At 38.4% G+C, this 17,167-nt stretch overlaps 1 protein-coding gene across 1 annotated transcript in view; it reads right to left on the bottom strand.

The window, feature by feature from the left end:
• The window catches only part of pdgfc (platelet derived growth factor c), a 47,549-nt gene extending 43,029 nt beyond the window's left edge, over positions 1-4,520 (bottom strand). Inside the window, exon 1 of the mRNA XM_062425843.1 lies at positions 4,213-4,520. Within this exon, the coding sequence (XP_062281827.1) occupies positions 4,213-4,324 (112 nt within the window). The 5' untranslated portion in view covers positions 4,325-4,520. The remainder of the gene's footprint in view (positions 1-4,212) is intronic.
• Between the last annotated feature and the right edge of the window lie 12,647 nt (positions 4,521-17,167).

The following is a 17,167-nucleotide window of genomic DNA, read 5'->3' as shown; positions in this document are numbered from 1 at the left end:
CATCAAAGTACAGCTTCTTCTAACTGGAAACAAGCTTTCCCAGGGAAGCAGGCTAAGGAAACATCTGACCTGTATTAAAGAATGAATGGAGATTCCAAGAGCGGCTAGTTTTGTTTCACGGGTTTTAGAGCCATATCGTAATTTCAAATTAAAACACAGAGTTAAGCACTCTGGAGACCACTTAAAATAACATAGTGGAAACCTGAATGCCATCTGGCCACACTTGTAGTTGCCAGCAGAAGAAGCTTGTACCTACAGTATATAAACCACTATGTTTGGTCTTGTCTGGTCATATTTGATAATAATTGGTTGATTTTTTTATTTCTTTTTTTATTTTACCACTGCAACTCCATTTTCTTCTGATTATATCCCAAATGTGCCTCAACACAGCCATATGGATAATCGTATGAGTATAAAGGTTTAATTTATTATAATTCTTTCAACTTTGTTTCTGTTTTGTATGGTGGGTGGCTGTAAAAACAAAACAAACCAAAAAATTGTGTGGAATTCAACTTTTAAGCTCCATGATTAGATGTTTCAAAAATGCTTCCTGGGAGTAGCTGACTTGTCCAAATAAGTTTTTTTGTATACAGGCTTGTAACTTGTAACTTCTTTTAGCACATACATGGTTATCTTCAAAGACAGTTGCTCTTCTTTTGCAATCACGATTCAATCAGGGGAGTTTCTTGCCCACCCAAGCATTGGAAGTTCGCTAACTTCCAATCACTGCAAACAAATAAATATCACTGCCAGATTTCTGAATGCCTAAAATGTCTCCTCCCACTTCATAACTCTATATGTGTGCTTTTAAAACTGTGCTCCCAGTCACGTTTGAATGAATGGATGATGTACACATAACAGTGCACCTAAAACAGTTATGATCTCTGACGCGGGCCACCCACTTTCTTTCCTGTTTTTAAACTCTCACTATAACCACTTATTTGTCTGCATCATAATCTAATGAATGCACAATACACCTCTGTATCTTTAACCCTCTATGTATACATATGTGGAAAACAGCACATTTTCCCCATAGGCCCGTGACCCTAATAACCCTAGTCTACCCACTAATCTCGTAATCTTTAGCGGAACAGCAGCCTCTGTGATCATTGGCAGGTCTGATGCGGTGCATACCTTCCTCCAGTGGCGCTCGAGGGGGATATGTGGGAATATCTGCAGGTAATCCGCATCTCCTACAAATACCTGCAGTCGGATTTTTCTAATAAGAGCTGGGGCTGTGCTTATGGGTGGGCTAGGTGGTGGTGAAAACATGGCCTTTTACGGGAAAGTGAAGCCAGACCACTTAACTCAGAAAAAGTGATATGAAGAGGCGCTCCCTGACATGATCTGAGTGATTCGGAAGCAGAGATGTATCTTCATCTGGATGTAAAACGTTATACAACCGGCTGCTCTGCCAGCGAATAACAACCTAATGGAAACGGGCATTGTAAACACTGTATATCTCTCAGTGTAATGAGACAAGCTTATAGAGGCTGTTGGTGAAAACGACTGAAGGCAAGGTGCAGTGTACCTTTAATGTTAAATGGCTGAGTCTATTTGCTTAGACAGGAGAACATCAATTTAACTTTCTCTATAAATGCCACTCTGTCAAAAACTCAGAATATAAACCTTGTATCATGTTTTATAATAAATCACAACCATATCTACCATGTTTATATATGTGATTTTTCAAATAGAAGAAATGTATAGTAACTTTCACAGGCAACAACAATTGATCTAATCCACAATGGCTTTGTTCACAAATCACTGTTCTTCATGTCTTAGGTGCCATTAGTTGGTGGGTAAAGGCATCTCCTTTTTTGGTTAACTTTTGCAAAAAGGCATAGCATCCATGTCATACTTCAAGTTATCATATGTATTTTGGCAGTGTTTAACCCTGATGCGGTATCCTTTACGAAACATGACCAAGTGCTTTGTGTGGCCTTATTCAAACATAACCACAAAGCTAAAATCATACGTCAGTTGCCAGAAGTGGAAATTGTATGGAAAGCAAATGAAATACTTCTGTTAATCCTTTTGTTTCTTACAATATATTTGGGAATGCAAATGAATTGTGTATTAATGTAATATTGAGGAAACAAGGGTGCAAATCAACACCATATTGACCTTTTGTCAATCATCATGAAGCAATTAGCCCAATAATCTAACATACAAATGACATTCCCTGTGAAATAACAGTGAGAGAAAGATTTTTCCTCCCAGCAAAATAATAGTTTGTAGACATAAGCAGAAGTTGCGGTGGTGGTCAGGGAGGAAGTATACACATTTAATTCTAAAACCATACTTAGCATACTGCAGATGTCATTTTCAGCAATGTTTTTTCTTAATAACCATGAAACCTTATAGCCATGTGGCAAACACATGAAAATGGCACTTCAAATACATGTTATTGTAACATAATCCTCAGTGGTAGAGACGGAGGAAGGAAATGTTCATATTATTTACGACCACAACACATACAATTTACATTTCAGAGCTCATGCCTATTCTGTTAGCTTTTTTGAGACTTTTGTCCAAATCATTTATTGTGACAGATGGTTACTCTACACAGCATAGGACCTCAATGGAAGACAGCCTCTGATATCTTATGGAGTCATCAGCAGCTGCTTGCCAAGTTTAATACGACTGGGGACCATAACTCTCCAGGCAACTACTACTAAACATGCCAGACAGGTCTGGCTCTTTCCCTCATCCAGATCGATATCAAATTGTCTACAAAGCATCAGCAATCAAGCGCGCCTGGACAGTGAGTTCTCAGACACTCCTGTCAAAGGTTAGAGACGGCCCGGGCAGCTTTGCCCTGAGCCAATGTGTGACCACCGTTTTAAAGAGTTCTTTGACAGTTTAACATCTCTTCACCAACACACATCCCCTCCTCCTCCACCTCCTTCATCCCTCTTGCCCTCCCCTCTTCCCCCCTGTTGTTTTCCTTTCTCAGCCATCCTGATTAAACCTGGAGATCCCGGGGGAGGCTCTGATTTCCCAGTCTGGACTGTTACTGTAGTGAAGTCAGTGCTGCATGTCCTCACACAAGGCCAGTCAAACCCACTGGCTGTAAAATACGGAGGAATGAATGAAGTTTGACTAGTGTAACATCTGCAGAATGTACGGCTGTTATTACTTTGAACTGTACCCCATCAAATCCTGATGATTTTATGCTGTTTTATAAAACTTTATTTGTTGTTGTTTGTTTGTTTGTTTGTTTTTATGCACTGGCTATTAAATCAACTGCAATTCTGATCCTAAAAAATATTTTGGTTACACGTCACTGGGATGGCAAGAGCATGCTACTCCTGCTTTAGAGGCCTGTATTTACGTGATTGGTCAAATGCCAATTAAGGATGGGAAACTTTGGGTCTTTGTAATCTATATTTCTTGTACCCTATGTCCTGGATTTGTGTATTTTGGAGTATAATTATTCATCTAAGTCAGTCTATTGGTGTTGAAGGTAAAGGCCCAGTGGATAGACTGAGGTTGAGTTACATGAAAAATGAAAATAATAAGAGAAATTTCATGAAAAAGAAAATGAAGACAACACATACAAGTGCATCAGATGCATCTGTGCAAAGTAAAGACGTAAAGCCTCATGTTGCCCACTAAATTCCACTCGTGGTACTCACATGCGCACACCCAAACACGCGTGCCAACACACTCCCCCTCCAAATAACTTGATTGCCAAATTGTCCAAGATGGCAAGAAATCATTGAATGGTAATCATTCACGTATTCAGCTAACGTTGGGAGCACCGTTAACTCTAACCTGGACGTAACATTAAACATTGACAAAACGGTATTTCTAAATTTGATAGTGCAGTTCAGTGCAGTGCAGAGGGTAAGCAAATTATATCGCCCGGAGCGTCTACTGCTGCATGAATGGAGCCTTTTTTATGATCACAGGGAAAACGTCTCCCGGGGGACATGGCATTTCAGAGGGTTTCCCCCCTTAAACATACATGGGATCACTTTAAAGGTAAAAAGGTAATGTTGCACTTCCTATCCTGGATAAAGCTGTTTGAAATGAATGAAACGCTCTCATTCATTGCAGTTAAACTCAAGCAAGATGTGCATTTTAAAGAATGGCTTTAAGCCCAGTAAGAATAAACATTTTGTTATGTGTGTGTGTGAGAAACTCCCAAGTTTATGTTAAACTTTATGGCTTTGCTGCACGAGAAAAAGCACATTGAAAACTCACCGTTTTGCTCCTTTACGCTTGGAAGGTGAAATTTGCTGACATGACTTGATTCAGCTTCCGAGCCATACTGTGGGAGAAGCGATGCAAGAAGGAATAATAATGGAAGGATCATTTGGATGAGTGGTGGATGGCGATCACAAGGCGCTGTAGACGGGATGGTCTGTATCACCACACACAGGCGTCGTTTACAGGACACCAGTGCTGTTTTGGACACATTTGGAGAGGATAAAAGCAGAGTAGAATCCACATAATCTTAATCACCAGTCGTTCTGGAGAAAGTGAAATTTATATCTCCCTAAATCACGGCAAATCCTTTCCAGACCTTTTCCACATCTGCCGCTGCTGCACAATGCAAGTGCGCACCTGTTGGTTCTTAGAAAAGTTGAACACTGAGTTGCAGAAAGTTTGGCTTCAGTAAAAAAAAATAATCCGGGAATTACTTGTGAAAGCGTCCTAATGCAGGCATATCATCTATGGCTCGAGATCATTAGAAATGCACAGATGCATTTTGGCTAGAGCGCGCGTCCACGTTGCGTTCTTGACTCAGTGTGAATAATCCTCCCAGATCTTTACGCATTACAGCAAAAGCTCACACAGAGAGACAGCGAGGCAGTCCAGCAACTTGATACAGTCTGTACCCAGAGACCATTCGCAACACCAAGACACGTTCTGTTGTCTGGCGAGGTCTTGAGTCATAACTTGGTGGAGACTGAGATAAAATATCGCTGCGTGGCCGGGGTTGGGTTTTTGGAGACTGCCAACTGACGGCGCAACAGGTGCTATACATAAAGTACAACTTCCCAGCCGAGGAAACTCCCCGGGATGTTAACTATTCCGTTGCTGCCTCCACCAATGAGGCGATTCACCCACTTTCACTGACAAATTGGCAAACACAGAATGTGTTTCCAGTAGTTTGATGACGCAGAGTAAAGCTCTTCTGTTTGTTATGATGAAGATGTAGCCTTGACACATGGTAACGCTTAAAATAACTCTGCAGACTGAAGACTTCTCCACAACTGAAAAAGACCGTTTAATACTAAAACACCAGATTAAATGACCAATAACTGATATTTTTAACCCTAACCCTACAGAAAACTTGAACAATTAACATTTTACATTGTATTTAGAACAACGTTACCACAACTGCTGAAACAAGTGAAGAAAAGTTAATTGTACCTAGGTGAATTTGTCAAAATGTCGTTTTTAATATTAAATAAGACATTTTGTTTTTGCATGAAGAATAATTAATGAACTTATACACATTTCAGTTTATATTTTACTTTCTACATATTGCTTCACAATGCAAAACCAAGAGAAAGGACATTTTAATTCATGTGGTTTTTGTATCAGTTATTATATATCTCATTAAAATCAATTAGCTACTGTGGGTTTTATAGAACTGCACTTTTATGGATCAGTTTGGCTCATGTCAGTGAAAATAAAACTCTGTTCTAACAGTGTTTCTAGTTGGAGATATAACATTAAGTATTTACTTGCTACTGTGCATATCACATTTGCTTCCACTGTGTAAGTGCTCATAAATATTACTTTTAATTCATCTAATTCTACATTGCAGCCTTTCTTGCCAACTTTTTTTTTTCTTTTTTTCCCTGAGTGTATCATGGTCCAGCAAATGTATAACATACACGGTTCAACACATGAAGTCCACATTGCATATTCACATCAGGGGCCTCATTATTCAATAGGACATGTCCATAATAAAATTTTGAAAATAAAAGTTTGTAAGATTGTTTAAACCCTTGATTCATTTTCCCCATAGAGAGATGAAAGATAAATGTGGACCCACACAGGACATTTTAACGCACCATGCTGCTTTCTGCTCCAAATGTTTCTGTGGAAGGAAATGTTTAAGAGCTTCTCAATTTGTCATATCAAAGCAGAGACACCGTTTGGAACAATACTCCCTCCTGTTCGCAATTTCCTTTCTCCCCAGCACAATGTTGTACCTCATCAACCGTGTTTCATGTGGTTCCTCCCATCCTATTGTTGGCAAAATTCACTAGTGTATCCCCCTGCTGTATGGTAGGTCTGCTGCTGCTGCACAGACACAACAATCAAAGGAGAGCTGGAGACATATTGAACCCATTGAGCTAGACACATGATGCAATGCTGCAGCAATTTACCCCCAGTCTCACATAGCTCAGAAACTACCACCTCAAAGAAAGTGCAGCGCAGCCATCTCTCCGGCATTAAGGTATGAAGGAAGGTTTTTGTGGTTTTAATCAAAGTTAATGGCTGGGAAAAGAAGGCACGGGGCTTTGATACAGTCGTTTCATTCGTGTGTTGCCCCTGTGGAGAGGGGCATGTAGAGGTCTTCTTGTGCCTGCTGCAAGGGCCAAGGCCCTTTGTGTAAAGGAGAGTATCACATTCCAGCCCTGCAAGGGCCTGCAGCAGATGTCAGCACTTCACATTGTGGAATCCCTCTCTCTTTCGCACACACACATACACACTCATTCAGCCCTTGAGGTTTTGTCTGTAAAAGTGGGGTATTTTGTCTCGTTGTCCACATTTGATTGCCGCTTCCACGGTGGTCTTGTGAAACGCAGAGGCTTTGATACAAAGAAATATAATAAACAAAGGAAATTAGAAACAAGACAGACCTTTTGGGTCACGGCTAACATACAGAGACATGCCAGCCAGCAGGGCTCTGTGTCCACTGAGTAGACTGAGATGGAAATGTATACAATTGAGTATTCACAGTCGTCGACTCCAAGCTAAATCCCATTAGACTTGCTTGCCTTTTCGGGACGCATTTTGTCAAACAAACAAATGCCCTTTCCCAATCAGTCTCCATAACACAACACATCTGTCACAGCGTCTGCAAAACACCAGTTTTGTTCCAGGTGAAATTAAGTGAAACACAAGGGAGTGGACATGTTTGCTAAATCCAGATTGCAGCTCATTATTGCACCTTGTAGAAAAAGGCCTTTGAGATGACTTCATTTATATGGTAAAATCTGTAGCAGAAGCAGCTTTCACTGTGTGGTCCTGCAAGGAGTCATTTGTGGTTTTCATTGAGTAAATGTGCCAGCATAGGAATTTAGATAGAAACACTTTTCTTAGAATATATACCAATTGAAACCTTTGACCTCCATTGCTATGCCTGATGAGTTATTATCATGATGAAAAGTCATCCTAATGTTCCCCCAGGTATTTTCCCCTCAGTATGTGGGTACACTTTTATAGGTATTTGAGATTCTTTTATAGATGTTCAGGTCCTTTGCCTAAGTTTTGAGATGTGTAAAGTGTGGCAGGAAAATGATTAATTGCCCCTGACTGCACTTGGCTTTGAAACCAGAGCCCCCTGGTGGTGCCCCTCAAAGCTACAGTCAGGCATTTGCCCCAGATCACTTGTTGATGCCATTGCAAGTACTGTAGAAAATTACTTAGTTCTGTACAAAACAGCATGTGTTTTCATTTTACTAAATAAAATAATATTTCATCATGTGACTGAAATTAATTCCATGGTAAAACAATAACATCTAAGTAATACTATTTTCTGATAGAATCATCCATCCATCCATTCATCCATCTCATCAGCTTATCCTGTTCAGTGTCATGGGGATTGGAAACTTAATCTTTGCACATTTTTGATTTACGCGTCTAAACACATGCATCATTAGAGCACTGTGGAAAGATATATGGTTGTTTTCCAGTGTGTGCTCCACTGCTGTCATTAACAGAAAAAAACTCATACAGTCATACAGTAGCTACAGAAACCCAGAAACCCATGATGATTCTCAGATGCAGTTTGAAGGGCCTCACATTCATTGGGTAATTAACCTGTCATTGTTTGGTTTTTTGGGTGTTTTTTTGTCGCTGGGTATGTGCAAATTTATTCTGTTGTGGTGCATTTACAAGCTGCTCTTTTGTGTTTAAGGCAACATGGCAGTGGCTAATGTGTTCCTGGTTGGGTTCATATTCTAACCATTAATCAGTGGTGACCACAGTCAAATGGTCAACTGTTCAATGGTATGCAATCAAAATGTACCCAAAGTATCAGGAGTAACTGTTTTGCATAATGTCACCTTTAAGATAATCAGCTATTTAATACTGTTGCAGGTTGAGCTGGAGGTGTTTAATTTAACATTGAATCATATTGTATCAGCTGACCACATCTTTGGTGTAAAATCATAATCTGCAGAGTAAGTAGAAACAATAGCTATCAAATAAATGCAGTGGAGTAAGAATATTTTTTCAGACAAATCTGAACTAAACTCCTGGATGTTCCCCACTATGGTTGTACAAGATGGAATTAAAACAATGTACCTGATTTGAATACTACTGTGATGTGCAAAGTACTGAGAAATAAAATAATAATAATGTGGAGTTGATTCATTTTATTAATCGTATCCCTTAAATGGGAAAGTTATTACTGTATGTTGCATAAATACTAGTTTATAATACATTTAATCAAAAACAGGTTATATTTTTATTCTGTATACTTCCCAAAAAACTGTTAGACAACTCTTTTTCTCCTTGAGGATTTCCCTTCTTACATCTGAATAGAGAGAGAAACATGAGGAGAGAGCTCTCCTGCTGAACAGCTTTTTGGCTCAATGCCTCAATCATACTCTCAGTTAGTGTTGCCCTAAACATCTGCTGATGGGGAATACTCTTATTCCATTATGGCAATCTGTTTATTTAATGATTTAGTGGTCAAATTTACTATAGCGCCAAACTTCATCAATACAATATTGTACTTCAGCCTGGGACTGTGTTGTGATGAATTGAACGAGGGTGAACATCTGCTAGCCTGAAATTCTGTGCAAATGTTTACTCTAACCTATTGCATTAATAAGTTTGGTAGTTGATTGTATAAGCTCATTTGTGTTGTTGAGAGATGTCGCAAATTCTTCTAATAGTTGTTCAGTTCTTATATGATATGGGTTCATTTGGGTTTACAGGTCAGATAGAGGAAGCACCATGTGGAGGGAAGAGACCTTGATCAATAATTAAAGGAAGAACTCAGTAGCTAAGACGATGCCAATACCTGAACATGTCAATAATCTATAAAACTGCTTGTTTATCATGCTGCTAAAACTAGGATGCAGAGGCAGAAAATATAGGACTTTATTTTATGGCCTGCATGATTTTGCTCTTTGCTATTTTTTTTTTCTTCAGTTAATTTTAGATGTATTTATTCGTGCATCATGAAATGAAAGAAAAGACAAGAATCACAGCCAAAATCGCCAATCATTATTTTAATAGAGGCTTTTTGTTTGTGTCCCCTTAAAGAGAAAATGTCTGATCTCATAAAAAAATATATCTGCATGCAATTTCACCATTTATTTTAATGTCTTTACCCTCAAGAATGCATAATATTAGCATTCTGTGGGGACATCAAATTCACTTTACACACATACATTTGTGCTAAATTTAAGACCCCTTGAAAACATTATTATTATGATTTTTTTTTTTCAAATTCCCTCAGTTCTGCTGCCCTTTGTTTTATCTTTGTCCTTCATGATTTACATCAAAATTTCCTCTTCCAAGCAGTTTATCTTGTCACTGATGTAAAATTATGTCCATGAAGTTTCTCTGGGTTCAGTTGAAGAACCACTCATAACTTCTGGCCTGAAAACAAACATGTTACTTAGCAGTGCAAAGAGTTGGGGGGAAAAGATGTTAAGCTGCAACACTGCTGCATCTCCATCTCTGTCAAAAGATTTATTTTCATTTTAATAAGAATATGACAGCATATATTACTTTTCTCAGCTACAGCAAAGTAACAGAAATGTGGCCTGCATGCCAGGTATAATACCACAATTAATTGGTTCAATCCCGCCTGACACTTTTCTGGAATGGCACATGGTTGTCCATCACTAACATGGCTCACGGCCAGCCAGCGAGCATTTTTCTAGACAACACAAAAGGATTCTTGTGCTCTGTTGCAAGCCGCTTGATTGTATCTCCAGAACCATGCCCTGTGACATAAATCATTAATCTCTATGCATATGGTGCCGATTAATTTGTGTATGCAAATGGAATGCCGTGTCAGTTAAAATTGTACTACAGGGATCAGTGTTGAAAAGGCCTCCCAAGTTGTTTGACATAAAGTGATAAATGAGATATGGATCAAAACTGTGGGAAAACTCGCAAAAAGCTCACTTGCATTGTGCGATGGAATTGATTTTCACTGAAAGAACAAAAGATCAGACTTCCTGTTTTTTTTTTTTTTAATGAAAAATGACACAGCTAAAGTTTGTGAAAGGTTCCTTTTGTAAATAGCCACAACTAAATCCAGGCTAAAGTTGTGGTTTATAAAAAAAAATAAAAAATGCCAAATCATATTAGGGAATTCTTGTGAAATGTTCAAAGTAATTTCCATCTAAATAACCTGTTTTCTAACACTGACTTGATTTCATAATGGACCAGAACATTTTATATGAACCATTTGGACACACAAAGTTAATACTAGAAAGCTACAGTTCATACACCAGGTGGAGATTTGTCAAGGTTGATAATCACTTCAGGTCAACTGATAAAAATACTGACAGTAAATGTCTGATTGCTGATATTTCATGCTAATATCAGTCTTTTTCTCATCCAAAGGTTAAATTAATTATAGATGCTTCTCCTGTAGAACCTGTTTTAAAAATGAATTTAAATCAAGAACTGTAAGGTATTGCACTTATTGTAAATGAGTTTTAAAGGACTTTATCTTCAAGATGTGCTTGAAGAGAGCAATCTGCATCATATTAGTAGCTGTCATTTTGGCTACAGTTTGGCTAGCAGTAACATGTTTTCATGTTACTCACCACAATCAGAAAGCTCAACTCTGTACAGAATGCTTTGTAGTAGAGGAGCATTAAGCATGTGACATACAAAAGTCCTGCTACACTGTACAGTATATGCTGGACGAAATGCCCATGACTCATATATAATATTTGATGAGTTTGTTACTATTTGGTGCCCTGCCAAAACGTTTTTAATGCTTATAATAAAGTATAATGCTTCTAATCTTTTAGTCATTCACTTGATCATTAATCTGCTCTTCTCTTCATTCATTAAAGACGCAATCAAAATGCAAAGAAACTTGTCACCCCACCACCAAAATGACAAATGACTGGAATGTGATATGAATGGCATTCTAGCAGATTGACTTATAGGCAACAGCTTATCATATTCACCATATATATATATTATCAGTGTATCTATACTTTTGACATATTGGTCTATTCTATACATATCCACACTTATTCAAATGTAGGGTCTAAGGATATATGATGTTGTCTTGCTGTATAGATTGTAAAGCCACCTGAGGGAAATTTGTGTTATTTGTATAAATTCAATACAAACAGGACTGACTTGACTTGACCCAAATCTAATTTATTAATCTGTGGTTTCTTGAAAGTTGGAAACAGAATCTTAGAAAACAATCTCAAGACATGGTTAATTTAGCTGCAGCTCTGGGGTTTTTGATCATATCATATTATCTTCATCGGCAGATGGTGTTTGCCTACTTTTTGAGGAAGTTCAAATTTCCTTCTTTTTCTTTTCTTCCTGAGAACTTGAATGGCTTTAATCTCTAATGTTGAAATGGCAGGACTATTTTGTTTTGTTTCTGCAATGTTTTTCTGTGGTTAAGGGTTTGCTTGGATCACTAGCATTTAAAACATAGCCAACAAATAGGCCTATACATTCAGTTATGCTTATATGCAAATAAAGCATACCTGGATAAATGGTCAAAAGGTCTTTTTATGTTCCTTTCTCTCACTCAATCATGCACTCAATCTGACTTAGACATATACCAAACAATTACCCATCACATTTCCAAATTATATATAGGCCTGTATAATACAACAGTAGTCTCTGTATAAAACCAAATCTTTGAATACCATGGAGTTCATTATAATAAACACCGATAGCCGTCTGCTTATGGCGCCTGAGCCTGAAGTGTAATGCATCCATAATTTGCCGTCGTTTTGTGTTTTATGGTCTAAAGCTCTCACTATTCACGTCCATCTGCCGCTAAATACCACACAGACACTGCCATAAATAGCGAGGCTTTTTTTCCCCTACATTCCTGCCGTCACGTCAGCGTTTAGCAGCGGCTGTGTGAGTGGAGGCGGGGAGCGGCTGTCCGTGGTGCTGATGATGAGACTGATGCTCTCCGGCTCTGTGCAGCCGCTACTGCGCATGTTGCATGACAGGTACACGCAAGCCTCCATCTTGGGCATCCCGAGCTGAGGCGAAAGGGCAGCAGCCATATACACACTAAATCCCAAATAACAACAAACCAGGCGAGGAAATAAAAAAAGAAAAAAGAAACAAAATTGGCAATTTGCCGAGATGTAACTTTTTTCTTGAAACCCATTCAACAAATTGCTTCTGTGGAGAGAGAGAGAGAGAGAGCGAAGAACAGAATGAAAAAGAAAAACAGCGACTGGTCTGCGAGGCTGTGTTAACGACTATTTGCTCAATCAGCGTTCAGTAGGTCTAATTTTCTGAGGAATTGACAGGTGACAAAGCCAATAGGTGAGTGGGATTGCGTGGCATGTTTTGTGTTTAATGACTTTGGCGTTTATCATGTTAGTAACGTGCCGTCATGTGAAGTGAAATCGCATGCTCTCGTTCATATGTGCAGGCATCTTCTTCCTGCGTCCCCCTCCCTCCACCTCCCTCCCCTGCTGTCATGGTGGTTGCTGTTTGCTGTGTTGTTCTCACTCTCTACTCCCGCTCTTCTGATGCTCTGGCTCTTGGCAAGTGTCAGCCTCTACTACTTACTTTCCTCCTGTTTAGAAAGAGACCCAAGGCGATGTGCAGCCACAGGTTGTGAGAGCCCCGATAGCCTACCTATAGCGGTTGTTTTGTATTGGTTGCACATCCGTATTTTGATGAGCGTAGCACAGGCCTGTCCTCGTAGGTTATCGCTGTTTACTACCACATCCAATCCATCAAATTGTGTTATATTATCTGGAATGAAAAACAGATAAAATATTATTGATTGAACGTTATTTACACCAAATTACAGGTTTATGGTATCACAGTTAACATTAATCTCTAAAATAATCATCATATATTATCCACTATGATCAGTAATCATTTTTCCCTTAATGCTACATTAATGCTCCTTATTGTAACATTCAGTGGAAGCCTGAGGAGGTTATGTGGGCAGATCATAATTTCTTATTGACCGTGTACCCATGGGGCAGACCATGTAAGCCTGCTTGAGTCACTTTCAAGTAATGCATGACAAATCCTCTGTAGTTTTAACATCGCCAGCAGTAAAATACAAGCATGCAATCTTCTGAAGGGGTGGCAAGAGTTGACTCAGGCAGTGCTAAGGTCAATTTTTGGACTTTGCCTCTGCTGAAAGCCAAATTTCTCTACACGGTTATCTGTTTACTATGGGTGTGTAGGACATCCTGGTTATCTCTTAGCGTATGTAATATTACACATACAATCAAATGTGGTAATTTGAGATTGCTTACACACAGAGGTGGACACTTAAGCGTAATTACTAGTCCATCAAAACTTAACAAGTTGTAAAACCCATCTCCAATAAACCATACTTTATTCCCCAGAGAAACAGGAAACAAACTCAGATGACACCCAGACGAAGGTAAAATTGCAGAGAAGTCTGGGGAATAAAGCATAGTGGAGAAGAGTTGTGTGACTAATATTGTTTTTATTGACTTTTTTATGAAAACCTTCAGTTCATCAGTATGTTTGTGTACTGACACTTGTGTAATTTAAAAATCTTGAAGTCCACAATATATTGTACAGTATCCCCAGCCCCAGAAGGGATGGAAAGATGAATCTTCAGTTAAGAGATATTTTACAAGACAGGAAATCAGAAGAAAAAACATTGATGCTGCATAAAACCTTCTTATGAATTCGCTCAAACTTTTTCTTGTGAAAGATCCATTTCAGTCTGGTTTCAGGCCTAAATGTAGCATTATTTCTCTTTTTCTGCTACATCCTTAGATATGAACAATATGGTATCAGCACAAAAAGCCTCACTGTGCTGCTCTTTTATTGATTAAATGAAAGCTTTTGACACAGTAAACCATTGTATGCCTTGACAGCAACTTTCTTATTTGAGTTTTGACTGTGCTAGCTGCCTGTGGTTTCAGATGTATCTCTCTGATAGGTCTCAGGGTTACAAGCTCGTTAATATACAGTCCTTTTTTGTCCCCATTTTACAAGGAGTTCCCAAGGGTCTGTCCCTGGACCAGTGTCATTCACTATTTACATAAACAATATTACCTCAGATTGTGCAGATTGTATTCATGCTGCTACTCTAATTCTTCAACTATCATTTAACAAAACACCTTCATAATTTGAAACTGATCCTAAACTATGCAAAGACAAAATTGATGTTGTTTTTGAATGTAAGAAATATTGACTGTGATAGTTTGGGAATTAATTCTGTTAATAACACCATAATATGTAGGTGCTTGGTTTGATGAAAAACTTTATTGTAGTCCACACTGATATGTTTTTATCAAAATTGAGATTGAAAATGGCATCTCCTTTTAGAAATAAATCTTGTTTTCCTTTATTCACAACAAAAAAGAATTGTTGAAACACTTTTCCACTCTGTATTGGATTACAGGGATGTTATTTATGGGCAGGCGGCCAGTTACACTCTCAAACCTTTAGTCTCGAATCATTCTGCATTAAGATTTATGATTGAAGATAGTTATGGGACACACCGTTGTTTTTATACCCAAAACCTGGCTTGCCTGCTCGGTCAACGTCGAGGGATCAGCCTTTTTTTCCTATTTATTTATAAAGCTATTCCACCAAAGCTCCCCCTTATCTCTCAGCTCTGCTTTCTTGAAATGTTGGTAGCTATTGTACCCAGGTGCAGTCAAGGCCCACACTGCATGTGCCAAAAAATCATACAGAGTTAGATAGAGCTGCTTTCTGTTACTGTGCCCCACATACTTGGAATATGCTTCGAAACAAGCTTTAAGTTGACCTCATAAATACTGCTGAGTCAATTCAAAGGTTTGATTGCTGATTGTATTGATTGTAATTGTTATTGCTTTTATTTTTTAGCACTTTTTTCTTGTTTTTAATTAATGTAAGCAACTTTTCCTTTACTGCTACATCCTAGCTTTAGTTGTGTCTGTCTTTATTGTATGTCCGTACCTTGGCGCCATTGTCAACAACGGCTCTTCCTCAATGTGTTTTCCAAGGATTTAAATTAAAAAATAAAAATAAAAAAAGAGTTTCACCCCAACTCAAATAAAAAATAAATAAATACAATTAAAAAATAAAATTGAAAAAATACTTTAAAAAATAAATAAAATGAAATAAAATGAAATAAAATGAAATAAAATGAAATAAAATGAAATAAAATGAAATAAAATAAATCAGGAAATATTTCTAATCTAAGTCACATTAACATTGGACATTGCTTGGATATTAAGGGGTCTCAAGCCAATATGTTTGGGAATCAGTGTCAAAAATGCGCGGTATGCAGTGATCTAGTTGTACAGTAAATGCCAGTGTCGTGATTGTGAATTGTCTTTTTTGTGAAAACTCATGAAAACTTATTCAGTCTCTATATTTGTATAAATTCTAGTTGTGCACCCGTCTTCTGCTTCTTCTTGTGCCTTCATATCACAGAGACTGGGGTCGAGTGTCAGAAATGGGAGCTTTCATCTAGAGAAATGCTGGAGAGAATATAGTGCATCAAAGTAGTTGGTCTTATAAGAAAGATATATATTCGTCATTGTTTCACCTGGTGCCACCTGATCTGTGTGTGTCAACACTGACGTATGTTAGCCATTCGTTACTCATGAATGGGAGCACAAACCAACCTCCTGTTTTGTAGGAATTTTCCAAATCGATGGAACAATGTTGACTTTGTTCAGGTGAGGCAAGGTGTTTGCATGGAGACAAAAAGCTCTGAACAGCAGTGGAAGCGATTTCCACTGGAGAAGATGATGATCAATGTGCAGGCGGGCAGCAGACAGGGAGTTACTGGGCCAAGACAATGAGAAAGAGAGAGAGAGACAGATAGTCTCTGTCTAGACAATAAACTGCTTCAGTTAATATACAGTCGTGCTGGCAGGGCAGAGGATGAGACTGTTGGCTTTGCTGTTGGTCTCAATGTCCCTATGCAATGAAAGGGCAATGCTATTCTAGGTGGGGAATGAATCACACAGGTACTATAGCTGCTAGCTGATTAATAGCCCTTATCAAGCAATGCAAAAAATGCACTGACTGCTCGTAGAACTGTTCATTTGTACATGTATAGTTGTGTTAGCATTAGATCGGAATTGGATTTTCTATCAAAAAGATGTATGATAAACACATAGCAGCATATTATCTTCTACATTTTAGTATTTGTGGTGTTAGAGGTGACTGAATGCCACACCTCTCACACTGTAGATCAAATCAAATGATACCATTTATAAATATCATGATACACAAGCGTTGAAAGAGCAATGGGAATCTACAACTACATGCAAAACAACAGCCTCTTGCCTGCTGGCTCTTAACTGAAGAATAAGGTATTTCACATAAAAATAGATTTCAGCCATCGTGTAGAGGTCACATTCAACTGAAGAGTCCTGAATGACCATCGTTATTCAGGTGCATTACTCCACTGATTGGATTTATGCTTTAACTTGTTGTACTTGATTAAACCATGTGAGATTGATTAATTTACGTTTTAGACATGTACTGTATGTGACAGGAATCCAGAACAAATGAGAATGCATCACATCAAGCGCGTAAGAGCCAAAGTCACAGTATTTAGGAAATAGATTAAGTACTCGTAAGTGCGGTTTTATTACCTTCTTCCTTTGTCACGTGTGAAAATAAATGCTGAGATGTGTTAACTCTGAAAGAAAACAATTCAGTTTGAATTGTTCAATTGCACGCTATTAAGCTTGAGTAATTTCGGATGGCTTCTTCTCTTTATTTAAACTGTTTATTTATATGCTCCACAGGCTCAACGTGCACCAGA

Source organism: Scomber scombrus, chromosome 9 (assembly GCF_963691925.1).
Source record: "Scomber scombrus chromosome 9, fScoSco1.1, whole genome shotgun sequence".
Lineage (NCBI taxonomy): Eukaryota > Metazoa > Chordata > Actinopteri > Scombriformes > Scombridae > Scomber > Scomber scombrus.
Note: the sequence above shows the minus strand (reverse complement) of the source record. Positions and strands in the feature narration are given on the sequence as shown.